At 41.8% G+C, this 25,534-nt stretch overlaps 1 protein-coding gene across 2 annotated transcripts; it reads left to right on the forward strand.

Moving 5' to 3' along the window:
- Nucleotides 1-25,489, forward strand: LOC132827711 (oocyte zinc finger protein XlCOF19-like). 2 transcript variants are annotated; one of them, XR_009646032.1, is made up of 3 exons: nt 1-212; nt 2,595-3,175; nt 11,679-13,539. XR_009646032.1 is itself a non-coding variant. In XM_060844397.1 (3 exons), exons 2-3 carry the CDS (start codon nt 2,681-2,683, stop codon nt 25,185-25,187), a joined length of 561 nt encoding a protein of 186 aa, XP_060700380.1. In that variant the 5' UTR covers nt 1-212; nt 2,595-2,680; the 3' UTR covers nt 25,188-25,489. The 2 variants fall into 2 exon arrangements, 1 of the variants encoding a protein (XP_060700380.1); XM_060844397.1 differs by lacking the exon at nt 11,679-13,539 and adding an exon at nt 25,122-25,489.
- The last annotated feature ends 45 nt before the right edge of the window (nt 25,490-25,534 follow it).

A 25,534-nucleotide genomic window follows, 5' to 3' on the forward strand; every position in this document is an offset into this window, starting at 1 on the left:
GTGTGGGGCTAACAGGGAGGAGAGAACCGGTGAATTCTTTATCTTTCCTGGAATATAGTGAAGGATTCTTTCTTGTAAAATGATCTCCTAGGACATTGAATGTGAAGGATTTGCAGACAGGAAATTCAAACCAAACAGCGCGTCAAGATCTGACGGTCACTTGATTTATTAGCATCTGACTTACATCATTGGCTTATTTGGACGGAAAAAAGGTTTGTCTGTTGTGTCGCTGTAAAAAAGAAATCATGCCACTATATCTTTTTCCCAAAACACTAAATGTGCATCCTCTAATCTTCGTGTTACCATCTATTAGAAACAGATTTTTCTTTGTCTACCTTCCCTAACATTGTTGATATCTTGTAATCTCTATCAGATATCTCCTAAACTCCTTTCCTTCAAGCAGAACCAAGCCAGTTTGCCAAACCATCCTTGGAATTGTTCCCCTTTTCCAGAAACAACTCTGGTAAATATCCTCTCGTGAACCCTCACATCTTCCTGAAGTGTAGTGACTGGAACTGGATGTAATATTTGGGTTGTGTCCTAATTAGAGCTTTATGAAGGGTATCTATCTTTTCCCTGAGTTTGTCTCATTACTTCTATTTCTGAATCTCATGATCCCATAACATTTGCGCATTGCTTTCTTAGTATGACCTGGCACCCTTAAAGATTTGTGCACATTAGCCCCCAAGTATCTCTGACCTTTCATGCTCTTTCAATCTGTGCCATTTGGTATTTATTCACTCTCCCCTATTGTGCCTTTCAAAAATGCACATCTGTGTATTCCAAATAAGAGTTATAATCAAACAAATCTGTGTTTCTCTTTCCACAGATTCTGTCAAACTTCAGTGAGATTTTTTCAAGCACTTAGTGTTTTAATTTCATGTGAGGAATATATTTCTGAAATTTAAAAGATTGAGAGGCAATTTGATCAATGTTTGCTTGCTATTAATTTAAGCTGGTAGGATCAACAGAGAGAAACTATTTCCATTGTTTGGAGAAGGCCATGGTCTGAAAATAAGAGCCGAGCATTTAAGAAGCAAAAGAGGAAACAATTTGTCTACGTTAAGCCAGTACAAGTTTGAAACTCTATTCATGAAATGGGAGTTCATATGGGGCCAGTGTTAAGTTTAAATTTAACATTGATAGATTTTTTCAACAGAAAGGGTCAAGAGGCAAGTGTCACACATCAGCTCTGGTGGGAGAGGTTCAAGTAGCTAACTGGCTAACTCCCAGAATCTTAGAAACTTACAAGATGGAGAGAAGAATTCAACCCTTTTATGTTGTGCTGTCTTTGGAAGACAGCAATGTTTAGCCCCACACGCCCATTTTCTTTTTTTAACCGTATACATTCCTCATTCTTAAATACCTGTCAACTCTTTTTTTTCAAAATTAGTTATAGATTGTTTTCTGCACCTTTTTCTGGTCAAACGTCCCAGATCCTCTCAACTCTCTGTTGCTAAAGAAGTTAGCGAGCTCCACATTGAATCTGGAAGTTTATAAACTGAAAGGTGAGCTGCTGTTCCTTGGGCTCCCATTCACTCAAACAGTTTAGGAGCCTAAGGATAGAGAGGTCAGAGTTGGACTGGAGCAGAGAATTAAAATGACAAGTGACTGGTATCTCAGGATTTTCAATCTGAGCCATGGTTTTTCAATTAAATGACCATTTAATCTGTGATTGCTGCTCACAATATAGAGAAATCCACTTTGTGACCATTGAAAATGTAACTGGACTGCACAAAATACAAATAAATCACTTCAATTTCAACTTTCCAAATCTTGAACAATCTGAAAAAGCCTATATTATATAAAAAATAAATGCTAACAATGTAAGATAAATTACTAGGATATGCAATTCTGCCCCAGTTGCTGACTTTTTAAAAATATCAGCAGAAATAAACTGCAACCATTTGAGTCAGCACAATTTATTCCTGGATGTCAGTTACGGCAAAATCCAACTTCAATCCTCAATGATAAATTTGTTGCTGTCCACTAAGGTTGGATGTTTGAATAAATACTTTTGAGCACTCTTGAACTGTGATTGGTCTGTCTCCAGTGTGCTGTGTCTTGGCTGTAATACATGCACAATGTTGGAGAAACTCAGCAGATCTACCAGAATCTATGGAGACAGAAACAGCTATTCCTGGGCTTCTAAAGAAATGTCATATCAGACTCTGTCCTTTATCCCAGGAATAGCTGTTTCTCCATCCACAGATAGAGATAGAGTCAGAGTCAGATGCTAACAGACCTGTTGAGTTTCTCCAGCATTCTGTGTTTGTTTCAGATTTACAGCATCCACAGTATTTTGGCATTTGTCCTGTGTCTTGGATGTGATGGGTTCTCCAGGCACTTGCTGCTCTTGACTTTCTATGTGGACGGTTTAGGTGGTCCTGACCAATACTTGATGGAGTTGCAATTGGAAAAATCTGTCATCTTTTCTCCTCATCTCTTGCTCATACTTTCTCTCCATGAAGGTCCAAGTCCGTTGCAATTCCAGACTGGATGGTAGCATGATGGACATGAATGAACTAGTTGAGTTTTTATGATAATCCAGCTGTTTTCAAGGTTATTTTCCTTTTGTTAAATTTGTTTTACAGGGAATTGAATAGGGAAGATTTTCATGTTAGAAGTTCAGACTGAAGCGCCCAATACGTCAGGACCGGAATGTCATTGGATTTAGATTATGGAAAGCAAGAGCACTGTTCACAGTGAGGAGAAAACATACACATGTTCTGTGTGTGGTCGAAGATTCATCCGATCATCTGGCCTGTCAAGACACAAAGTCTCTCACATTGAGGCAAAACTATGGAAATGTCAGGACTGTGGGAAGGGATTCAGTTACCCATCTGAGCTGGAAGCTCATCGACGAAGTCACACTGGGGAGAGACCATTTATCTGCTCTAAATGTGGGAAGGGATTCATTCAGTCATCTCACCTGCTTACACATCAACGGGTTCATACTGATGAGAGACCTTTTAAATGCTCTGACTGTGGGAAACATTATAAAAGTTTCAAGGAATTGATGTCCCATCAAGGCATTCATACTGACAAGAAATCATTCAGGTGTTCTCACTGTGGAACTGGGTTCAGACGATCATCTCAACTCACTGTACACCAGCGCATTCACACTGGAGAGAGGCCATTCACCTGCTCTGAGTGTGGGAAAGGATTCATTCAGGTATCCAACTTGCAGAGTCACCAGCGAGTTCACACTGGGGAGAGACCGTTCATCTGTTCAGTCTGTGGGAAGGGATTCATTAATTCATCTAATCTGTTGATACATCAGCACGTTCACACTGGGGAGAGGCCATTCACTTGCTGCACCTGTGGGAAGGGATTCATTCGATCATCGCACCTGTTGAGGCACCAGCGAGTTCACAAATAATGACATTGATGGGGTTTTATTGCGAATTACATTTGGGACTAAATCATAGTAATAGAAGCAGGAGTAGGCCATTTGGCCCATTGGGCCTGCTCTGCCATTCATGAGGATCATGGTTGATCTATCTATTGTCTCAGCTCCTCCTACCTGCATTACCCCAAACCCTTAATTCTCCTTCCATGCAAAAACCCATCGAACTGTGCCTTTTTCTATTTGATGAAGCTATCTCAACTGCTTCCTTGGGCATAGAGTTCCATAGATTCACTACTCTCTGGGAAAAGCAGTTCACTACTCTCTGGGAAAAGCAGTTCCTTTTCATCTCTGTCCTAAGTCTACTCCCCCTAATCTTGAGGCCATGTCGCCTTAGTCCTAGTCTCACCCATCAGTGGAAACAACTTGTCTGCTTCTATCTTATCTATCCCTTTCATAATTTTATATGTTTCTAAAGATCCCCTTCTCATTCTCCTAAATTCTAGCGAGTATAGTTCAGATGTCTCAAACTCTCCTCGTAGCATGACCCCCTCATCTCACGGATCAACCTTGTTAACCTCCTTTGCACCATCTCCAAAGCCAGTATATCCTTCCTCAAGTAAGAAGACCAGAAGTGCACACAATACTCAGGTGCAGCCTCAGCAACACCTTGTAGAATTTCAGCAGAATCTCTCTGCATGTAAATGCAATCCCTCCAGCAATGAAAGCCAATATGCTATTTGCTTTCCTGATTACCTGTTGCACCTGCAAAACAATTTTTAGTGATTCATGTATGCGTACTAAGTCCCTCTGCATAACAGCATGCTGCAATCTTTCACCATTTAAATAATACTGTGACCTACTATTTTTACTTCCAAAGTGGATAACCTCATGTTTGAGGAGAAAGTGAGGTCTGCAGATGCTGGAGATCAGAGCTGAAAATGTGTTGCTGGAAAAGCGCAGCAGGTCAGGCAGCATCCAAGGAACAGGAGATTCGACGTTTTGGGCATAAGCCCTTCTTCAGGAAATTCCTGAAGAAGGGCTTATGCCCGCAATGTTGAATCTCCTGTTCCTTGGATGCTGCCTGACCTGCTGAACTTTTCCAGCAACACATTTTCAGCCATAACCTCATGTATGCCAACACTGTACTCCATCTGCCAGACCCTTGCCACTCACTTAACTTATCTAAATATCTCTGCAGACCCTGCACATCCTCTGCACAGTTTGTGTTTCCACTAAATTTAGAATTAACAGCAAACTTGGATATGTTACACTCGATTTCCTCTTCAAAATCATTGATGCATATCATGAACAGTTGTGGGCCCAACACTGACCTCTGCATTACCCCACTCACCACTGTTGTCCAACCAGGGAAACACCAATTTATCCCAACCCTCCACTTTCTATTAGTTAACTAGTCCCCTATCCATGCTAGTGCATTCCCTGCAACTCAATGCATTCTTATCTTATAGGCTAACCTTTTATGCAGCACCTTATCGAATGTCTTCTGGAAATCCAAGTATACAACATCACCTGTTTCCCCCCCCCACCCCCATCCACGATCCTTGTTACATCTTCAAAGAACTCTAGTAAGTTTGTGAAACATGACCTTCACTTCCTGAATCCATGTTGTGTTTGCCTAATGGAACCCTTTCCATCCAGATGTCTCACTATTTCTTCTTTAATGATTGCCTCCAGCATTTCCCAACTACAGATGTTAAACTAAACTGGCCTTTAGTCACTTGCCCTTTGCCTACATCCCTTTTTAAATACCGACGTGACATTTATTGTTTTTCAGTCTCACAGGATCTGCCTGGAGTCCTGTGAATTTTGGTAAATTACCACTAGCGCATCAACTATAACCATCGCCATTTCTTTCAGCAACCTGGGATGCATTCCACCAGGACCTAGCGACTTATCCACTTTTCAACTCTCAAGTTTGCTCATCACTTCCCTTTTAAAGATAACAATTGAATTTTGGTTATCACTTCCCATCGTATTCTTAACATCATTCTTTGGCATGTTTGGCACATTTGCCACTGTGAAGACTCAAGCCTTTGGCTGTTACAGCATTATCCAGTATTGATTCCCCTTTGACATCTTGCAAGGGTCCTATGTTCAGTTGAGCCACCCTTTTCTGTTTTATACATTTTTAAAACCTTTTCCTCCCTGTTTTTATATTCTGTGCTGGTTTGTATTCATCACCTACCTTTCCTTTCTTCATTCCGCGCTTCGAGGTTCTTTGTTGCTTTTTAAAGTTTTTCCAATCTTCCTGTTTCCCATTTCTCTTCACTACTTTGTAAACCTGAGCTTTTAATTGGATGCCTTTCTTTATTTCCTTGGTTATCCAAGGCTGGCTGTTCCTACCCTTGCTAACCTTGTTTTTGACCAGAATATACTTTCATTGAACACTGTGAAAAATCTCTGAAAGTCTTCCACTGTTCCTCAACTGTTCCAACATATAACTTGTGTTGCCAGTCTTAATTTAGCCAACTCCTTCCTCATTCCATTTTAGTCTCCATTGTTTAAGCATAACACGCTGGATTTGGATGATAGTGTGAAGGTTTGCTCGCTGAGCTGTAGGTTTGATATCCAGATGTTTCATTACCTGGCTAGGTAACATCATCAGTGGCGACCTCTAAGTGAAGCGAAGTTGTTGTCTCCTGCTTTCTATTTATATGTTTGTCCTGGATGGGGTTACTGGGGTTTGTGGTGATGTCATTTCCTGTTCGTTTTCTGAGGGGTTGATAGATGGCATCTAGATCTATGTGTTTGTTTATGGTGCTATGGTTGGAGTGCCAAGCCTCTAGGAATTCTCTGGCATGTCTTTGCTTAGCCTGTCCCAGGATAGATGTGTTGTCCCAGTCGAAATGGTGTTCTTTTTCCTCCTTGTGTAGGGCTATGAGGGAGAGAGGGTCATGCCTTTTTGTGGCTAGCTGGTGTTCGTGTATCCTGGTGGCTAACTTTCTTCCTGTTTGTCCTACGTAGTGTTTGTGGCAGTCCTTGCATGGAATTTTGTAGACGACGTTGGTTTTGTCCATGGGTTGGACTGGGTCTTTTAAGTTTGTTAGTTTTGTTTGAGAGTGTGGGTGGGTTTGTGTGCTACTAGGATTCTGAGGGGTCTTAGTAGTCTGGCTGTCATTTCTGAAACCTCTTTGATGTATGGTAAGGTGGTTAGGGTTTCTGGCTGTATTTGGCCTGCTTGTCGTGGTTTGTTCTTGAGGAATCTGCGGACTGTATCTTTTGAGTATCCTAAACCTCAACCTGAGCTACAAACCTTGCAAAAACCTATGGTGCAACGCGCTACAACTTGCCCGAAGATGGGAAAGGAATGCCATCCGAGAGGGTTACACCCGCAAACAACTGTACTTCCTGCATGAATATTTGAGAAAACAGATACTGCCAAAATGTCTTCAATACAAACCGCCAATAAAAACACCTCAAGCCAGAAGTTTAACAGAATGAAACAGCCGCAGAACGCTCCGAGAACTAATCAATGACGCCCACCACAGGCTCTGAAAATACAACCGGGAAATTGTGCACCAAAAGCTGTTATTCATCAAGCAACAAATCAAGAATGGACAGACGCGGTAGAATGAGCTATAAACGCCAAACAACGACAAACACAAAAAAAGAAAAATCGGGACCTGAAGAAAAAACTTGACAAACTCACAAACTAAGAAAGACCGATAACGCAGGGGCATGGATAAAGAACTTATCAGACCGAACCCTATCAAACACAGAAAAAGTGGTACTAGTAAAAGGACTAAATTTCAATTCCCGAGACGTTGACAAGAAGGATTTCCTAGTGGTATTAGAAACCACATTGAAGGGCAACAAACTCACAGAGGAAACACAACAAATGATCAGACAGACAGTTGCACCTACTCTGAGCCGAAACAGGGAAGGAAACAAAGAGTCATCCTGAACAGAAGGGACTACATCGAGAAAGCCAATGCACTACTCGCAGACACCAACTCCTACCAACAGGTGGCGTTAGACCAGACCCCACAACTAGGAAACAAAATTACATATCTCCTAAGAAAATTACACAATTCCGGACAATTAAACAAAACGGAATTCCAAAAAATGAAACCAGCCGGGACCAACACCCCACGATTCTACGGATCACCAAAAATTCATAAACCAGGAGCCCCCCCTCAGACCCATAGTCTCACTACCGGGGACACCAACTTACAGACTGGCCAAACAACTACGTGCAAGACTGAAATACCTAGTAGAAGAGTCACAGCACTCCATCCACTCCACCCAGGGATTCCTAAAAATCGTCAAAAACACCAAAATAGAGGAAGACAAAACAATGATCTCATTCAACATAACAGCACTGTTCACCTCCATCAACATCGACCTGGCAAAGAAAATGCTTACCACACTTTTACACACACCCCAACCACCATTAATCACATTACCAACGAAAACATCATGAAGCTAGTGGACCTGTGCCTCACCACCCACTTTACCTTCAACAACATAATCTACAAACTAACCAACCGCACACCGATGGGATCGCTCTCAGGATTCATAGCAGAAGCGGTAATGCAAAGACTAGAACAAACAGTCCTACCAACCATCAAACCAAAAATCTGGGTCCGCAATGTGGATGACACCTTTGTCATCACAAAATGAAACAAGATAGAAGAGACATTTAACATCATCAACGACACCCTCACAGGCATAAAGTTCACCAAGGAGGAAGAAACCGGCAACAAACTCGCATTCCTGGACGTCACAGTCAAAAGAACGGACAACGGAGAACAACAAACCTGCGTATACAGAAAACCGACAAACACTGACCAAATACTTAACTACAACAGCAACCATCCCAACACACACTAACAAAGCTGTATCAGAACACTATTCCAATGAGCTACCTCACACTGCAGCACAGACGAACTTCGGAAAGTAGAGGAGAACCAACTATACAAAGTATTCAAGAAGAACAGATACTCAAAAAATACAGTCTGCAGATTCCTCAAGAACAAACCACAACAAGCAGACCAAACACAGCCAGAAACCCTAACCACCTTACCATACATCAAAGAGGTTTCAGAAATGACAGCCAGACTACTAAGACCCCTCGGAATCCGAGTAGCTCACAAACCCACCAACACTCTCAAACAAAACTAACAAACTTAAAAGACCCAGTCCAACCCATGGACAAAACCAACATCACCTACAAAATTCCATGAAAGGACTGCCACAAACACTACATAGGACAAACAGGAAGAAAGTTAGCCACCAGGATACACGAACACCAGCTAGCCACAAAAAGACACGACCCTCTCTCCCTCGTAGTCCTACACATGGAGGAAAGAAACCACCATTTTGACTGGGACAGCACATCTATCCTGGGACAGGCTAAGCAAAGATATGCCAGAGAATTCCTAGTGGTCTGGCACTCGAACCACAATGCCATAAACAAACACATAGATCTAGATGCCATCTATCAACCCCTCAGAAAACGAACAGGAAATGACATCACCACAAACCCCAGTAACCCCATCCAGGACAAACATATAAATAGAAAGCAGGAGACAATAACTTCGCTTCACTTAGAGGTCGCCACTGATGATGTTACCTAGCCAGGTAATGAAACCTACAGCTCAGCGATCAAACCTCAACCTGAGCTACAAACCTTCACAAACCTTGCATTTGGATGATACTATTTCACTCTCCATTTGTATCAAAGTTTAATCACTGTTTCTGAAATGATCCTTAACTATGAGATCATTAATTTTACCTGTCTCATTACACAGGACCATAGAGTCATAGAGATGTACAGCATGAAAACAGACCCTTCAGTCCAACCCATCCATGCCAACTGGTTATCCCAACCCAATCTAGTCCCACCTGCCAGCATCCGGCCCATGTCCCTTCAAACCCTTCCTATTCATATACCCATCCAAATGCCTCTTAAATTGTACCACGTCCTCTGGCAGCTCATTCCATACCCGTACCACCCTCTGTGTGAAAAAGTTGCCCCTTGGGTCTCTTTTATATCTTTCCCCTTTCACTCTAAACCTATGCCCTCTATTTCTGGACTTCACGACCCCACGGAAAAGACTTTGCCTATTTACCCTATCCAGGCCCCTCATAATTTTGTAAACTTCTATAAGGTCACCCCTCAGTCTCCGATGCTCCAGGGAAAACAGCCCCAGCCTGTTCAGCCTCTCCCTATAGCTGAAATCCTCCAACCCTGGCAACATCCTTGTAAATCTTTTCTGAGCCCTTTCTAGTTTCACAACATCTTTCCGATAGGAAGGAGACCAGAATTCACACAATATTCCAACATTGGCCTAACCAATGTCCTGTACAGCCGCAACATGACCTCCCAACACCTGTACTCAATACTCTGAACAATAAAGGAAAGCATACCAATTACCTTCACTATCCTATCTTGCTGCGACTCCACTTTCAAGGAGCTATGAACCTGCACTCCAAGGTCTCTTTGTTCAGCAACACTCCCATTAAGCGTATAAGTCCTGCTAAGATTTGCTTTCCCAAAATGCAGCACGTGACATTCAGATGAATTAAACTCCATCTGCCACTTCTCAGCCCATTTGCCCATCTGGTCCAGATCTTGTTTTAATCTGAGGTAACCCTCTTTGCTGTCCACTACACCTCCAATTTTGGAATCATCTGCAAACTTACTAACTGTACCTCTTATGCTCGCATCCAAATTATTTATGTAAATTACAAAAAGTAAAGGGCTCAGCACCGACCCTTGTGGCACTCCACTGGTCACAGACCTCTAGTCTGAAAGACTCCACCATCATCCTCTGTCTTCTACCTTTGAGCCAGTTCTGTATCCAAATGACTAGTTCTCCCTGTATTCCATGAGATCTAAACTTGCTAATCAGTCTCCCATGGGGAACCTTGTCGAATGCTTTACTGAAGTCCACATAGATCACACCTACAACCAGCTCTAAGATTGCACGCTCCCTTGTATGTTTGGTAACATGCTGTTCAAGAACGTTATCATGGATGAGTTCGATGAACTACTCTTCAAGACTGTCATTCCATTCTTACATGTGTCAGAATATTCATTGTTACCTGTTTCTGCTGAAATTAATAAAGAGCAGACAGTTAGAGGAAGACTTTAGTGAAAGAAATTAGCATTAAGTAAGGTATCAAGGCTGGTTGGAATCTTTATTAGTTTCATTCTTAAGGGTCTCTCGCTCCCTAGCCTCCATCATCCACAGCTACAACAACAACAAGGAAACAAGCTCTTTGGTCCAACTTGTACATGCCGACTAAGTTTCCCAAACCAAACTAATCCCATTTGCCTGCATTTGACCATATCCATCTAAATCGTTTCTATTCATGTACCTGTCCAAATGTCTTTTAAATATTGTAACTAATCCTGCATTTACCACTTCCACTGGCAGTTCATTCCACATTCGAACCACCCTCTGCATGAAGACTTTGCCACTCCAATCCCTTTTAAATCTTTCTTCTCTATTAAAATTATGCCCTCCAATTCTGCACTCGCCTACTATAGGAAAATGAACTTTGCTACTCACCTTACGTCTGCTGCTCATGATTTCTCAAAAATCGTGAATTTCATAAAGCTCTATAAGGTAACACCTCAATTCCTACACAACAGTGAAAAAAAGTCCCAGCTTGTGCAGCCTCTCTGTATAACTCAAACACACCAGTCTCTGTAACATCATTCTAAATGTTTTTTTTGTATCCTTTCCAATTTAATAATATCATTCCAAGGCAGAGTGACCAGAACTGTGCATAGTACTCCAAAAGTGGCCTCACCAACATCCTGTAGAACCTCAACATGACATCCCAACTCCTATATGCAATGGTCTGAGCAATGAAGGCAAGTGTGCCAAACACCTTCCAAACCACCCTTGTCTATGTATGATGCAACTTTTAATGAACTACATACATGAACTCCTAAGTTCAACAAAGGTCCTCCCATTAACTGTATAAATCCTGCCCTTGTCGGTGTTACAAAAATGGAACATCTTATTTTTGCCTAAATTAAACTCTCTGCCACTTCTTGGCCCAATTGATCAAGATTGCTTTGTAATCTCAATTTGGAGACACCGGTATTGGACTGGGGTGTACAGAATTAAAAGTCACACAATGCCAGGTTATAATCCGACATGGTTACTTGGAAGCACTAGTTTGCGGAGCGCTGCCATTTCATCGGCTTTTCCACAACCTTTTGGACTATAACTAGGTGTAATTTGATTTGTAATCTTAGGTAGCCTTCCTCACTCTATTATACCATCAGTTTTGGTGTCATCTGCAAACTTACTAACCATGTTTCCTATATTCTGTGAAATCATAGAATCCCAACAGTGTGAAAACCGGTCCTTCAACCCAACAAGTCCACACCAACCCACTGAAGAGTAACCCAGAACAACTCCCCTACCCTAATATTCTATATTTACCCCTGACTAACGCACCCAATCTACACATCCCTGAACACCATGGGCAATTTAGCATGGCCATTCACCTAACCTGCACATTTTTGGATTGTTGGAGGAAATCAGAACACCTGGAGAAAACCCACGCAGACACAGGAAGAATGTACAAACTCTACACAGTTACCCGAGGCTGGAATCGAACCCAGGTTCATAGTGCTGTGAGGCAGCAGTGGTAACCACTGAGCCACCATGTCATCCTAAATCTCCTGCAAATCATTCATATAAATTACAAACAACAGTGGACCCAGCATGGATGCCTGTGGAACACCCTGCTCACAGGCCTCCAGTCTGAAAAACAATCTACTACTACCACCTTCTGTATCTTACTGCCAATGTAATTTTGTATCCAATTGGCAAGCTCTTCTTGAAACTATCTTTACTAAGCAGTCTACCATGTGAACCCTTGTAAGTCTGTGTAGGCAGTGTTGAATATGAGAAGCTCATGAAGCTCCTTTGTCACCAAGATTGAAATGATCTGATTAGTTGCCTTTGCTGTTTCTCCTTCTCTTGCCCAACAGGCCAAACTCTGAAATTCCTCCTTTCCTAAGCCCTAAGCTCTCATCTTTCTCCAGTATCTCTTCTGTTTCCAGTCATGTGTCGACTATTCACAATTAACTGCTGACTATCTAAATTTCTCATGCCAGATTTGTACCTGCCACACAGTGTATTTAAATTCTCATATTCAGCAAAAGAACCGTGCGTTGACTCTTATAGACAATATTATTTGTTTATTGAACATAACTAATATTAGAACAATATAGTATAAAAAAGAAGAAATTAAATCATATCCTGTCCTGCGAGAGCTTGGCCAGGCTCCACATGGTGATTTCTTCTTGCGATGGTCTTGGAGGTGTCTTTTCTTTCGGTGGTTATTCTCAAGTTACCATTCTCCAGTTACTGCTCGAGTTCCTGCTACTGAGGGTGATTTTGCAGTGATTCCTTTACTCCAGTTTTCATGGCCTTTTGGGAGAGTCTTGACTATCTTCCAATGGATCGATCAGGTTCAATCACTCATGTATTGGCACACTGATGGCAGGGTGGTCCTTAAGTATCCATTCCTGGCAGTGCTAGGTGCATGTAGCCCCCTCCAAATCAGGGTGCGAGGTGCCTCCGAATCTGATACACACCTTAATGTTTCCGATTGTCCCCAAGACGACATTCCATTGTCCCATTCAAAGCCAAATTCAGGTGTGGATTATAGGGTCTGCAGCTACCAGTTTCCTTGCAAATTCTCTGTGGGGAGCTGCAGCCTGTCTGGATTCTGCAGCATGTTGGTTGACACAATCACTTTAGTTAAGGCTAGCTTCATTTCCCAGCATGCTTTAGTCCTTGTCCACTTTTTCAAATTCATCATAAATTTATCACTGTCCAGCCACAGTGACTAAAGCTGTCTTTGCAAAAACATAGTAATGAAGATGTGGAAATCTGAAATAAAAAACTAAAAATGATGGAGAAACACAAAAGGTTTGGCAGCATTGTGGGGAAAGAATCAATGTTATCATTTTGAGTTCAGTATGACTGTTCTGAAGTCGAATTGGACTTGGTTCTCTTTTTTTCAGACCTGCTGATTTTTTCCAGTATTTTATCTCTATTTACTGATATCCTTAAAGTTATGATTAGTTTAAGAACTAATCTCTTCATTTTCTCACTGTCATCACCCATCCTAAAAAAATCCTGATTCAAGTCTTTACAAATTACCATCCTCTCTCTAAACTCCCTTTCCTCTCCAAGTCCTCAAAGATCTCTTATGTAATGTAAGATGTGTGATTTATACATATCAAAATGTCATTTATTTTTGAGTTTTGACTTTTGAATTTGAATATAGTTTTGTTATCTGAAATATTTCATTTATTTATCTGAGCCATTGTGATTTCTTTTAAAACAGATTGTAAGAGAAAGTCAAAAATAAAATAAAGAACTTCAAATATTTGAGATCTGAAACTAAAACAGAAATTGCTGGTGAAACTCAGTAGATTTGGCAGCATTTACGTGGAGAAGGTGAAGTTAACAATTCAAGTCTGTTGACTCTTCAGGAGAGTTTCCCATGCTAGCCAAAATAGAAACTGTCTTTGCAAGAGTGACGTATTGCAGGTGGTGACCTGCAATTTCTGTTTTTGTGAAAGATTTCGGAGAATATTGTTTTTGCTTACAAGCAAACAAACTAAACAAGGGTATATTCAGCTTGGGAAGTGTGGAAAGTCCATGGTTTACTTCTTCTTTCGATTCGGGAAAACACCCATTTCTTGTGGTTTTTGTTTAATTACAGTTAGATTAGATTAGATTAGATTAAGGGTGGTAAAAAAGGAGGGGGGTGGCATTGCTAATTAGAAATGGTATAACGGCTGCAGAAAGGAAGTTTGAGGGGGATCTGCCTTTGGAGGTAGTATGGGCTGAAGTCAGAAATAGGAAATGTGCAGTCACCTTGTTGGGTGTTTACTATAGGCCCCCCAATAGCAGCAGAGATGTGGAGAAACAGATTGGGAAACAGATTTTGGAAAGGTGCAGAAGCCACAGGGTCGTAGTCATGGGCGACTTCAACTTCCCAAATATTGATTGGAAGCTCTTTAGATCAAGTAGATTGGATGGGGCGGTGTTTGTGCAGTGTGTCCAGGAAGCTTTTCTAACTCAGTCTGTAGATTGTCCAACCAGAGGGGAGGCCATATTGGATTTGGTACTCGGTAATGAACCGGGACAAGTGATGGGCTTGTTAGTGGGTGAACATTTTGGTGATGGTGACCACAATTCTGTGACTTTCACCTTGGTTATGGAGAGAGATAGGTGCGTACAACAGGGTAGATTTTACAATTGGGCGAAGGGAAATTACGATGCTGTAAGACAGGATTTGAGGAGAATAAGTTGGGAGCATAGGCTGTCAGGGAAGGATGTGGTGGAAATGTGGAACTTTTTCAAGGAGCAGATACGACGTGTCCTTGATATGTATGTACCTATCAGGCAGGAAGAAATGGTCGTGAGAGGGAGCCTTGGTTGACGAGGGAGGTTGAATGTCTAGTAAAGAGGAAGAAGGAGGCTGACATAAGGTTGAGGAAACAGGGTTCACACAGAGCAGTGGAGGGATACAGGATAGCCAGAAGGGACCTGAAGAAAGGGATTAGGAGAGCTAAGAGAGGGCAGGAAAAATCCTTGGCGGATAGGATCAAGGATAACCCCAAGGCATTTTATGCGTATGTGAGAAACATGAGAATGACGAGAACGAGGGTAGGTCCGATCAAGGACAGTAGTGGGAGATTGTGTATTGAGTCGGAAGAGATAGGAGAGGTCTTGAATGAGTACTTTTCTTCAGTATTTATGAACGAGAGGGACCGTATTGTTGAAGAGGAGAGTGTGAAACGGACTGGTAAGCTAGAAGAGATACTTGTTAGGAAGGAAGATGTATTGGACATTTTGAACAACTTGAGGATAGACAAGTCCCCCGGGCCTGACGGGATATATCCTAGGATTATGTGGGAAGCAAGAGAGGAAATTGCAGTACCGTTGGCAATGATCTTTTCGTCTTCACTGTCACAGGTACAGGGGACTGGAGAGTAGCGAATGTTGTGCCCCTGTTCAAAAAGGGAATAGGGATAACCCCGGGAATTCCAGGCCAGTTAGTCTTACTTCTGTGGTAGGCAAAGTAATGGAAAGGGTACTGAAGGATAGGATTTATGAGTATCTGGAAAGACACTGCTTGATTAGGGACAGCCAGCACGGATTTGTGGGGGGGGTAGGTCTTGCCTTACAAGTCTTATTGAATTCTTTGAGGAGGTGACCAAGCATGTGGATGAGTGTAGAGCAGTGGATGTAGTGTACATGGATTTTAGTAAGGCATTTGATAAGGTTCCCCATGGTAGGCTTATGCGGAAAGTCAGGAGGCATGGGATAGAGGGAAATTTGGCCAATTGGATAGAAAACTGGCTAACCGGTCGAAGTCAGAGAGTGGTGGTAGATGGTAAATATTCAGCCTGGAGCCCAGTTACAAGTGGAGTTCCGCAGGGATCAGTTCTGGGTCCTCTGCTGTTTGTAATTTTTATTAATGACTTGGATGAGGGAGTCGAAGGGTGGGTCAGTAAATTTGCAGATGATACGAAGATTGGTGGAGTTGTGGACAGTGAGGAGGGCTGTTGTCGGCTGCAAAGGGACTTAGATATGACGCAGAGCTGGGCTGAGGAGTGGCAGATGGAGTTCAACCCTGCCAAGTGTGAGGTTGTCCATTTTGGAAGAACAAATAAGAATGCGGAATACAGGGTTAACGGTAGGGTTCTTAGTCAGGTGGAGGAACAGAGGGATCTTGGGGTCTATGTACATAGATCTTTGAAAGTTGCCACTCAGGTGGATAGAGCTTGTAAGAAGGCCTATGGTGTATTAGCGTTCATTAGCAGAGGGATTGAATACAAGAGTCATGAAGTGATGTTGCAGCTGTACAGGACTTTGGTTAGGCCACATTTGGAGTACTGTATGCAGTTCTGGTCGCCTCACTTTAGGAAAGATATGGAAGCTTTGGAGTGGGTGCAGAGAAGATTTACCAGGATGTTGCCTGGAATGGAGAATAGGTCGTACGAGGATAGGTTGAGAGTTCTCGGCCTTTTCTCGTTGGAACGGCGAAGGATGAGGGGTGACTCCATAGAGGTTTATAAGATGATCAGAGGAATAGATAGAGTAGACAGTCAGAAACTTTTTCCCCGGGTACAACAGAGTGTTACAAGGGGACATAAATTTAAGGTGACGGGTGGAAGGTATAGGGGAGATGTCAGGGGTGGGTTCTTTACCCAGAGAGTGGTGGGGGCATGGAATGCGCTGCCCGTGGGAGTGGTAGAGTCAGAATCATTGGCGACCTTTAAGCGGCAATTGGATAGGTACATGGATGGGTGCTTAATCTAGGATAGATGTTCGGCACAACATCGTGGGCCGTAGGGCCTGTTCTGTGCTGTATTGTTCTATGTTCTATTACTTACAGTGTGGAAACAAGTCCACACCGACCCGCCGAAGTGCAACCCACCCATACCCCTGCATTTACCTCTTACCTAACACTACGGGCAATTTAGCATGGCCAATTCACCTGACCTGCACATCTTTGTGACTGTGGGAGGAAACCGGAGCACCCGGAGAAAACCCACACAGACACGGGGAGAACGTGCAAACTCCACACAGTCAGTCGCCTGAGTCGGGAGCCTGAGCCTTAGCTGCAGGGTTTTTGTCTGAAGATGGAGGTGTAAATCCGTTGCTCTTGAGAAAGGAAGAAGATAGTTTAGAATTGTTCAAAATTAGAATTGTAGGTTACCTTTGTGAATGCAATTTTTTTAAAGTTCCAGACCAGATATTTTTAGTTAAAACTCTGAAGATGTTATTTGAAACTAGGAAAATTTGGGCTTGTGTGGAGTTTAAGTTCAATAACCTTTAAATGTGTGTTATAAATAAACAATTTGGTTTATTTTATTTTATCTTCATTTCTTTTGCACGGTCTGTTTTATTGTTAGACAAACTCCACACTGATTGTGTTACATTGTGGACCAGCTTGTTAAACCCAAGAAAAGCAAAATATGATGCGTCAAGTCAGACTTCAATCTGCAGTATGACTTTTTTGGTAATCATGATGAGGAGGTGCTGGTGTTGGACTGGAGTGGACAAAGTAAAAAAAAAATTGCACAACACCAGTTACTTCTAAATAAGCCTGTTGGACTAGAAACTGATGTTGTGTGATTTTTCTTTGTTTTATTTGGTAGTAACATAAGGTGGGATCTATTTCTCATCTGCATGCTGCTACTCAGTGACTGAATTCAAAAGCATTTGAACATTGACAATGCCCAGCTCTGCCTCACTACCATCTATCTGCATTCCTTCATTATTAAGACATTATCAAACTGCCTATCCCACATTCAGTACTGGATGAATGAAAATTTCCTACAAATAAAATAAGAAGACCAAATCTATTATTTTATGTTGCAACTATAAATTATGTTCCCTCGCTATTGAGTCCATCCATCCCCCACTGTAAGGATTCTATGATTCTAACGGTCTGAGGCTAAATCAAACTTCACACAATCTTAGGGTCATATTTGACCCCAATGTTATGTTCCACACCATCCCCAGTAGCAAATGTTGTAATCTCCAGAACTCACCTGCCTGAAACACTGCCACACTTTATTTGCTGCTGAAACCCTCAGGCTTGATGATTCTGATACATTCCTCTCTCACTCACTCCACATCCCTCTGGAAACATGGGACCATCCATAACTGCTGCTCAAGTGCTTTCTCATCAAGTCTTATTTACCTAGCATCCCATCTCACCAGCTTATATTGCTTCCTCTTTAAACAATGCCTCAGTTTTAAAATTTGCATTATTGTTTCAAATTAATCAGTGGCCTGGTCTTTCCTTGTCTCTGTATCTGCTTGTCGAACAACCTCAGACACCTGCACTCCTCTTATTCTGACCTGTTCAGTCTCTTTGATTTAAATTTCTCCACAATTGGTAGCTTTGAAACTTGCTCTGTTAATAGAGGGGTCAATAACCAAAACAATATTTTGACAGTAAGAGGCAAGAGGATGAGTGTGGATTTAAGTGAGTATCTTGAAATCACTGGCTGAAAGGGTAGCAGAGGTAAGAAGCAAAAACTAAAGAGAAAGATGAAAGAGTTGAGCTTCAGTTAGCTGACAACTTGTTTGATGTAATGAAACAATTCCTGGTGAAGGGCTTATGTCCAAAACGTTGACTCTCCTGCTCCTCAGATGCTGCCTGAGCTGCTGTGCTTTTCCAGCGCTCCACTTTTCGACTCTGATGTCCAGCATCTGCAGTCCTCACTCTCTCCATGTTTGATGTAATGGTACAGAAGAAACCTGAACCGATAGAGGGTCAGACAGGGGTGTTTAATCCTGAAAGGCTAATGGACTTACAATAGAAAGCTGAGGCAATAAAATATACATATTATGGTGCATACCCAGAAAAGGAATCAATGTATTCCCATGGGTTATTATCTTAAGGATGGAATCTGAAGATGAAAATGGGAACCACAGCAGGTTAGTGCAGAGGAAAAATGGGCAGAAGTGCTTCAGATAGTGTTGCTTGTGGCGTACAGGCAGGAAGTATTATGGGTAGCACATGAATTGCCAGTTCCTACTTTCCATGCATCTCTCCCTTAAACTTTTCTCCTCTCACTTTTAACTCGTGACCCCTAATAATTGAGTCCCCTACTCTGGTGAAAAAGCTTCTTGCTATCCACCCAGTCTATATCTCTCAATCAGGTCCCTTGTCAACCTCCAACTTTCTAATGAAAATCATAGCTAGCACTCTCCATACCAGGCAACATTGTGGTGAACCTCCTTTGCCCCCCTTTCCAAAGCATCCACATCCTTTTGATAATGTGGCAACCAGGGGAAAGTTAGACTGCAGATGCTAGAGATCAGAGTTGAGAGTGTGGTGCTGGAAAAGCATAGCCGGTCAGGCAGCATCCAAGGAGCAGGAGAATCGACGTTTTGGGCTTAAGCCTTTCTTCAGGAATCATGTGGCAACCAGAATTATTCGCAGTATTCCAAATGTGACCAAATCAAAGTCCTATACAACTGTAACGTGACCTGCCAACCCTTGAACTCAATACCCTGCCCGATGAAGGAAAGCATGCCATATGCCTTCTTGACCACTCTACTGACCTGTGTTGCCACCTCAGGGTACAATGGACCTGAACACTCAGAACTCTCTGTACATCCATTTTCCCCAGGGCTTTTCCATTTACTGTATAGATCACTCTTGAATTGAATCTTCCAAAATGTATCACCTTGCATCTGCCATTTCTCTGCCCAGTTCTCCAATGTATGTATTCTGCTGCATTCTCTGACAGTCCCCTTCACTATCTACTCCATCAATCTTAGTGTCATCTGCTAACTTGCTGATCAGACTACCCATACCTTCCTCAAGATCATTTATGTATATCACAAATAACACTGGTCCCAGCACGGATCCCTGTGGAACATCACTGGTCACAGTTGTCTATTTTGAGAGACTCCCTTCCACTATTACTCCCTGTCTTCTGCTGCCCAACCAGTTCTCTATCCATCGAGTTAGTACACATTGGACCCCTGGTTACCTCATTTTCTCCAAAAGCCTACCGTGTATAACCTTATCAAACACCTTCCTGAAGTTTGTTGCAGCAGTATGAGGACATAGGCAGGAATAGAATGGGGAGGACCAAAACTATTGTGCATTAAGTAGGGAATGCAATTCTGGTAAAAAAAAAACACCCCTACAAGCTTAATCCTCTCAAAAACCACTCAGGTCCAGGAGGAGATAGATGCGATGCTCAACAAGACATCATTGAACCAAGTCAGAGTGAGTAGACGTGACTCAATGATAGTGTGGTCTATTGGACTATCACAACAAAATCAGATTCATATCCAGTACCAAGGTTGAAGGACTGAATAAGGAAAGTTGGACAAGCCATTTACATCACAAAGTTGAACTTGCATGTGGTTATTGGCAGGTACCTTTATCAGAGAAAGTGAAACAAATTTCTGCATTTGTAACCCCAAATGGGCTATATCAATTCAAAGTGATGCTATTTGGAATGAAGAATGCACCAACCACATTCCAAAGACACATGAACAAAGTTGTGGCTGGATTAACAAATTATGAAGTTTATCCAGATGATGGACTGGTCTTTAGCTATTCATGGAAACAGCACATGGTGTAGTTGGCACAGATCTTTGAACAATTGCGAAAAGCAAAATTGGTTGATAAACTTAAAGAAAACAGAATTCGTGAAGGCAGAGGGGATGTTTTTGGGACAGTACATTGGACATGAAATGATGACCTCAAGGAACAAAGGTCATCGAGGAATTTCCACGACCATCCTTGAAGAAAGAGGTGCTTCGATTGGTTACCAAAGAAGAACATGAAATTACGGTGGACAGAACAATGCCAGGAGGCATTTGAGAATTTAAAAGCTGTATTAACCATTGCACAAGTTTTTAGCTACACCAAATCTTTCTGAAACCCTTCAAAGTTGCAATTGATGCTAATGGTATAGGGACTGGAGCTGTATTGATGCAGGAAGATTATGACAGAAGTGAATGGCCAATTGGTTAGTTTTCAAAGAAATTCAATACCCACCAACGAAAATACTCCACTATCGAAAAAGAATGATTGAGTTTGGTCTTGGCCTTCCAACATTTTAATGTTGATATGACGAGCAATGTATTGGAGACAATTGTGTACATGGACCACAGCCCTCTCACTTTTTGGAAAGATTTAAGGACTAGTTCATTGGAGTCTTATGTTACAGACTGTTAATTTACAAATTGTATATGCTTTGGGTCATAAAAATATGATTGCAGATATTGTGGATTTAAAAGAAAAGTTATAGATAAGGCTGGACTGTATTGATTCCAATGTTATATATGTGTACAGAATTAATATGAAAGGCATAACTTACATCAACGACATGTATTTAATAGTAAGAATTGGAGGAAAAAAATGAAGCCATCTTTTCATTATGATGGCTCATTTTTTCTTCAGGGGAGAAGTGTTACGAAGTCGAAAGAGTGTATGTTCACTTTAAGGTAGAAAGTGTTTTCTTAATTTTTAAAATAAGTTTAAAGTGCAGCCACAGCAGCACAGAACAGCGAAGAGACGGACTGTTCCAAACTGGCTGAGAAATGGGGACCTTCAGCTTTGATTGCTGTTTTGACAACAATTCAAATTTAATCAATTATTTTAAATTATGCCCAATTGAGTTTGAATTTCAAAGTTTGTGAGAAGATTTGTAGCTCGGGTGCTCGTTGTTGTGGTTCTGTTCGCCGAGCTGGGAATTTGTGTTGCAGACATTTCGTCCCCTGTCAAGGTGACATCCTCAGTGCTTGGGAGCCTCCTGTGAAGCGCTTCTGTGATCTTTCCTCCGGCATTTGTAGTGGTTTGTCTCTGCCACTTCTAGTTTTCAGTTCCAGCTGTCCGCTGCAGTGGCCGATATATTGGGTCCAGGTCAATGTGTTTGTTGATAGAATCTGTGGATGAGTGCCATGCCTCTAGGAATTCCCTGGCTGGGTGATAGATTTAAGTCAGATGTCAGAGGCAGGTTCTTTATGCAGAGAGTGGTAAGGGCATGGAATGCCATACCTGCTCAGCCACATTAGGGAGATTTAAACAATCCTTACATAAACATGTGGATGATTTTGGGATAGTGGAGGGGAACGAGCTGAGAATAGTTCACAGGTTGGCGCAACATCAAGGGCCGAAGGGCCTGTTCTGTGCTGTATTGTTCTATGTTGCCTGGTATGGAGGGTGCTAGCTATGAAGAGAGATTGAGTAGATTAGAATTATTTTCATTAGAAAGATGGAGGTTGAGGTGGGACCTGATTGAGGTCTACAAACTCATGAGAGGTATAGACAGAGTGGATAGCAAGAAACTTTGGGAGACTCAGTTACTAGGGGTCATGAGAGAGGAAAAGCTTAAGGGAGATATGCATGCAAAGTTCTTTATTCAGAGGGTGGTGGGTGCCTGGAATGAGTTACCAGCGGAGATGATAGAGGCGGGCACGATAGTGTCATTCAGGATGTATCTAGACAGATAGACGAATAGGCAAGGAGCAAAGGGATACAGACCTTTAGATCTATGAACACCATAAACCCTAGATAAGTGTAGAAAGTGCAGGAGGTTTCTTTAAAAAAAATAGGAAAAAGCAAACAAAGGTCATTTTAAAAAAAGCTGGTGGGTAAATCCAAAGGTAATTTATAAGCCCATTAGAGACAAAAAGACAACAAGGAAAAGATTGAGGTTCATTAGGAACCTCAGCGACAATTTGAGGATGGAGTCTAGACATAGGCAAAGGCTTTAAATGAGTCGTTTACATCTGTATTCATGATGGATAAGAATAATGTCAGGAATCAGGAAAGTGGACTGAAACATACTGGAACAAATTACAGTTCAGATGGAGGAGGTAGAGCAATTTACCTTACTGGGTTAAAATTGGCCAAATCTCCAGATCCAGATAAGAGGTACCTAGACTGCTAGGGGAGGTGCGGAAGGAGATTCCAGATGCTCTGACATTAATTTTCTAATCTCCATGGTCAGAGGAGGGGCAGCAGATGACTCAAGGAGAGCAAATATGGTACCATTAGTCAAAAAGCATAAACCAGAAACCTACAGGCCTGTGAGTCTAATATCAGTGATAGGGAAGAATTCATGGAACAGACTAATGAAAGATATTCAGCATGGTGAGCGAACCTCCTCTGCACCCTCTCCAAAGCATCCACATCCTTTTAGTGATGTGACAACCATAACTGTACACAATATTACACGTGGCCGAAACAAAGTCCTATACAACTGTAACATGATCTGCCAACTCTTGTACTCAATATGCCATCCAATGAAAGAAAGCATGCCGTATGCCTTCTTGACCGCTCTACTGACCTGCATTGCCACCTTCATTGTTCCTGAACACCCAGATCTCACAGTGAGTGGATTTATCTTAGTTGAAGGACAAGAAGAGGCAATATATAATTAATGATAAAAGCAAGTGATTGTGCAGGGACAGAGGGACCCCACCTTCTTATGCAAAGAATTTTAAGGGTGTCAGTATATGTTAAGTGAGCAGTTCACAAAGCAAATTGGATCTTGCACTTCATGAATAACTGTTCTTAAGTACGAAAGGAAAGTTTTAATGAACATTTATAAAGCTCTGGATCAGTCACAACTTGAGTACTGTGTCCACTTCTGGTCACTTCAGAAGTGATGCGATTGTCATTTACCAGTTGATTCCAGTAAGGGAGCTTGAGGGGAGATGCTGGGCTATTAGATTTATGACAGAGTAAACAGTCAAAAATCATATGACACTGGGTTATATTTCAACAGGTTTATTTGAAACTTCAAGCTTCCGGAGTCTCTCACCTTCTTCGGACATAGAATTTACAAATAAAAGATCTAAGGGTCAAACACTGATACAAATGTATTGAACAAACTTAGATGGCTATTAATCAGTTAGAGTGCAAGTGTAGGTTTCAATTGATTAATATGTAAATCTCAGAATTTCTTTCAAGTCACTGCCCCAAGATAACTTAAGGTTTTATCAGTCTAAAAGTGACATCTCAGGTCAAACAATGCATTTTAGGTATTAGGCCTTGTTTTGAGTCTGTCTGTGTCTCAGTCCAGCACATACTTGAGTTGGCCTGGCACGGACTTGAGTGGGCTCAGTGTGGACTAATGGCAGCATTGGAGGCAGGCTTGGGTCCCAAGTGGCTTCTGCAAAGATGAGATAGTCCAGGCACTGACTCATGGCTGCTGTGGTGGAGCTGAGTTTGGCTTCCTGGCAGTGTCTGTGTACAGCATAGAATCAAGGAGGCAGCGGTGGAAGTGAGTTTCAATCCAGTAGGAGGGCCACAAATCTTGTAAGTGAAGGCAATTTTAATATTGAAGGGAAAAATTGGTAGACGCAGGCTTGGAGGGATGAAGGGCCTGTTTCTGTGCTGTATTGTTCTTTGTTCTTTGTTCAAACAGTCTGGCCCACAGCACAGTGAGATTAAGAATGAAACTGAAGAACAGTGAAATGAGTGGGGTGGTTTCCCGTTGATGGAGATAGACCTTCCCACTGGGCATTGTGTCATCATCCTTAACAACCTTTCTTCTGCAAGGTTAAAAAAAATCACGCAACACCAGGTTATAGTCCAACAGGTTTATGTGGAAGCACTAGCTTTCAGAGCGCTGCTCCTTCAACAGGTAACTAGTGGGGCAGGATGATAAGATACAGAATTTACAGCAAAAGATCATCATGTCATGTTATTAAAATTATATATTGAACAAACCCAGATTGCTGTTAAGCCTTTCATATTTTAGAATAGGTTGCAGGTTTCAGTTCATTAATATCTCAATCCCAGAATTTCTTTTAAGTCACACTCTCGAGATAATTTAAGGTTTTATGAAAGAAAAGGTGACATCTCAGCTCAGACAATGCATTAAAGGTGTGACGTTAAAGTCTGTCTGTATCCCAATCTTGAGTCAGATTTGTTCTATTTGCAAAGTAGAAATTTACAAAGTGTTATAAGGATTGACTGCCTGTGGGAGACTATTTAGCCCATTAACAGAACTGTCCAATTCCCAGTCTTCACACAGTCAAGTCTGATTCTCATGCACAGAAGCATTCGCCTCACAGGTCCGGTGTCAGCAATGAGAAGAGAAACTCAACGGGTCTGTTTTGAAGAATGGTTGCTGAACTCGAAACATTAACGCTGTTTTCTCTTGATAGATGATGCCAGATCTGCTGAGATTCTCCAGCTATTTATGTTTTTACTTTGCATTTCCAGAATCCTAATTTCTTCATTTTATTTTCAGTGCCAGCTTTGCAGGAGCAACCAGGATCTGGGTGCATGCACGGTCATCCTGAACCAGCAGCATTGAATGTTATCAAATTCTATCGTTGACTGGCAGTGAGGAATTTTAAAAACTCTTTCAGAGGGTGTTAAAAGGGGCAGATTTACACACGAACCGAGAGAAAACTTGGTCTTTCCTGAATTAATATCCTAGTCTGACAGTGGTGGATTTTGTATTTATAGGGTTCTGCACAAGGAAGATAGACAGATGAAAAATTCAAACCAAACTTCACGATCTAGCAAAATGACATAATCTGTCAGGATCTGAATGTCAGTAACATCTGAGTGTGGAAGGATTGAGAGTTATTCTGTTAGTGGACAAATGTTATGACACGGCGGTGAACCCTTCTGTTAATTAAACCAAACACCCAGAAA

This window comes from Hemiscyllium ocellatum, chromosome 25 (genome assembly GCF_020745735.1).
Source record: "Hemiscyllium ocellatum isolate sHemOce1 chromosome 25, sHemOce1.pat.X.cur, whole genome shotgun sequence".
Classification (NCBI taxonomy): Eukaryota; Metazoa; Chordata; class Chondrichthyes; order Orectolobiformes; family Hemiscylliidae; genus Hemiscyllium; species Hemiscyllium ocellatum.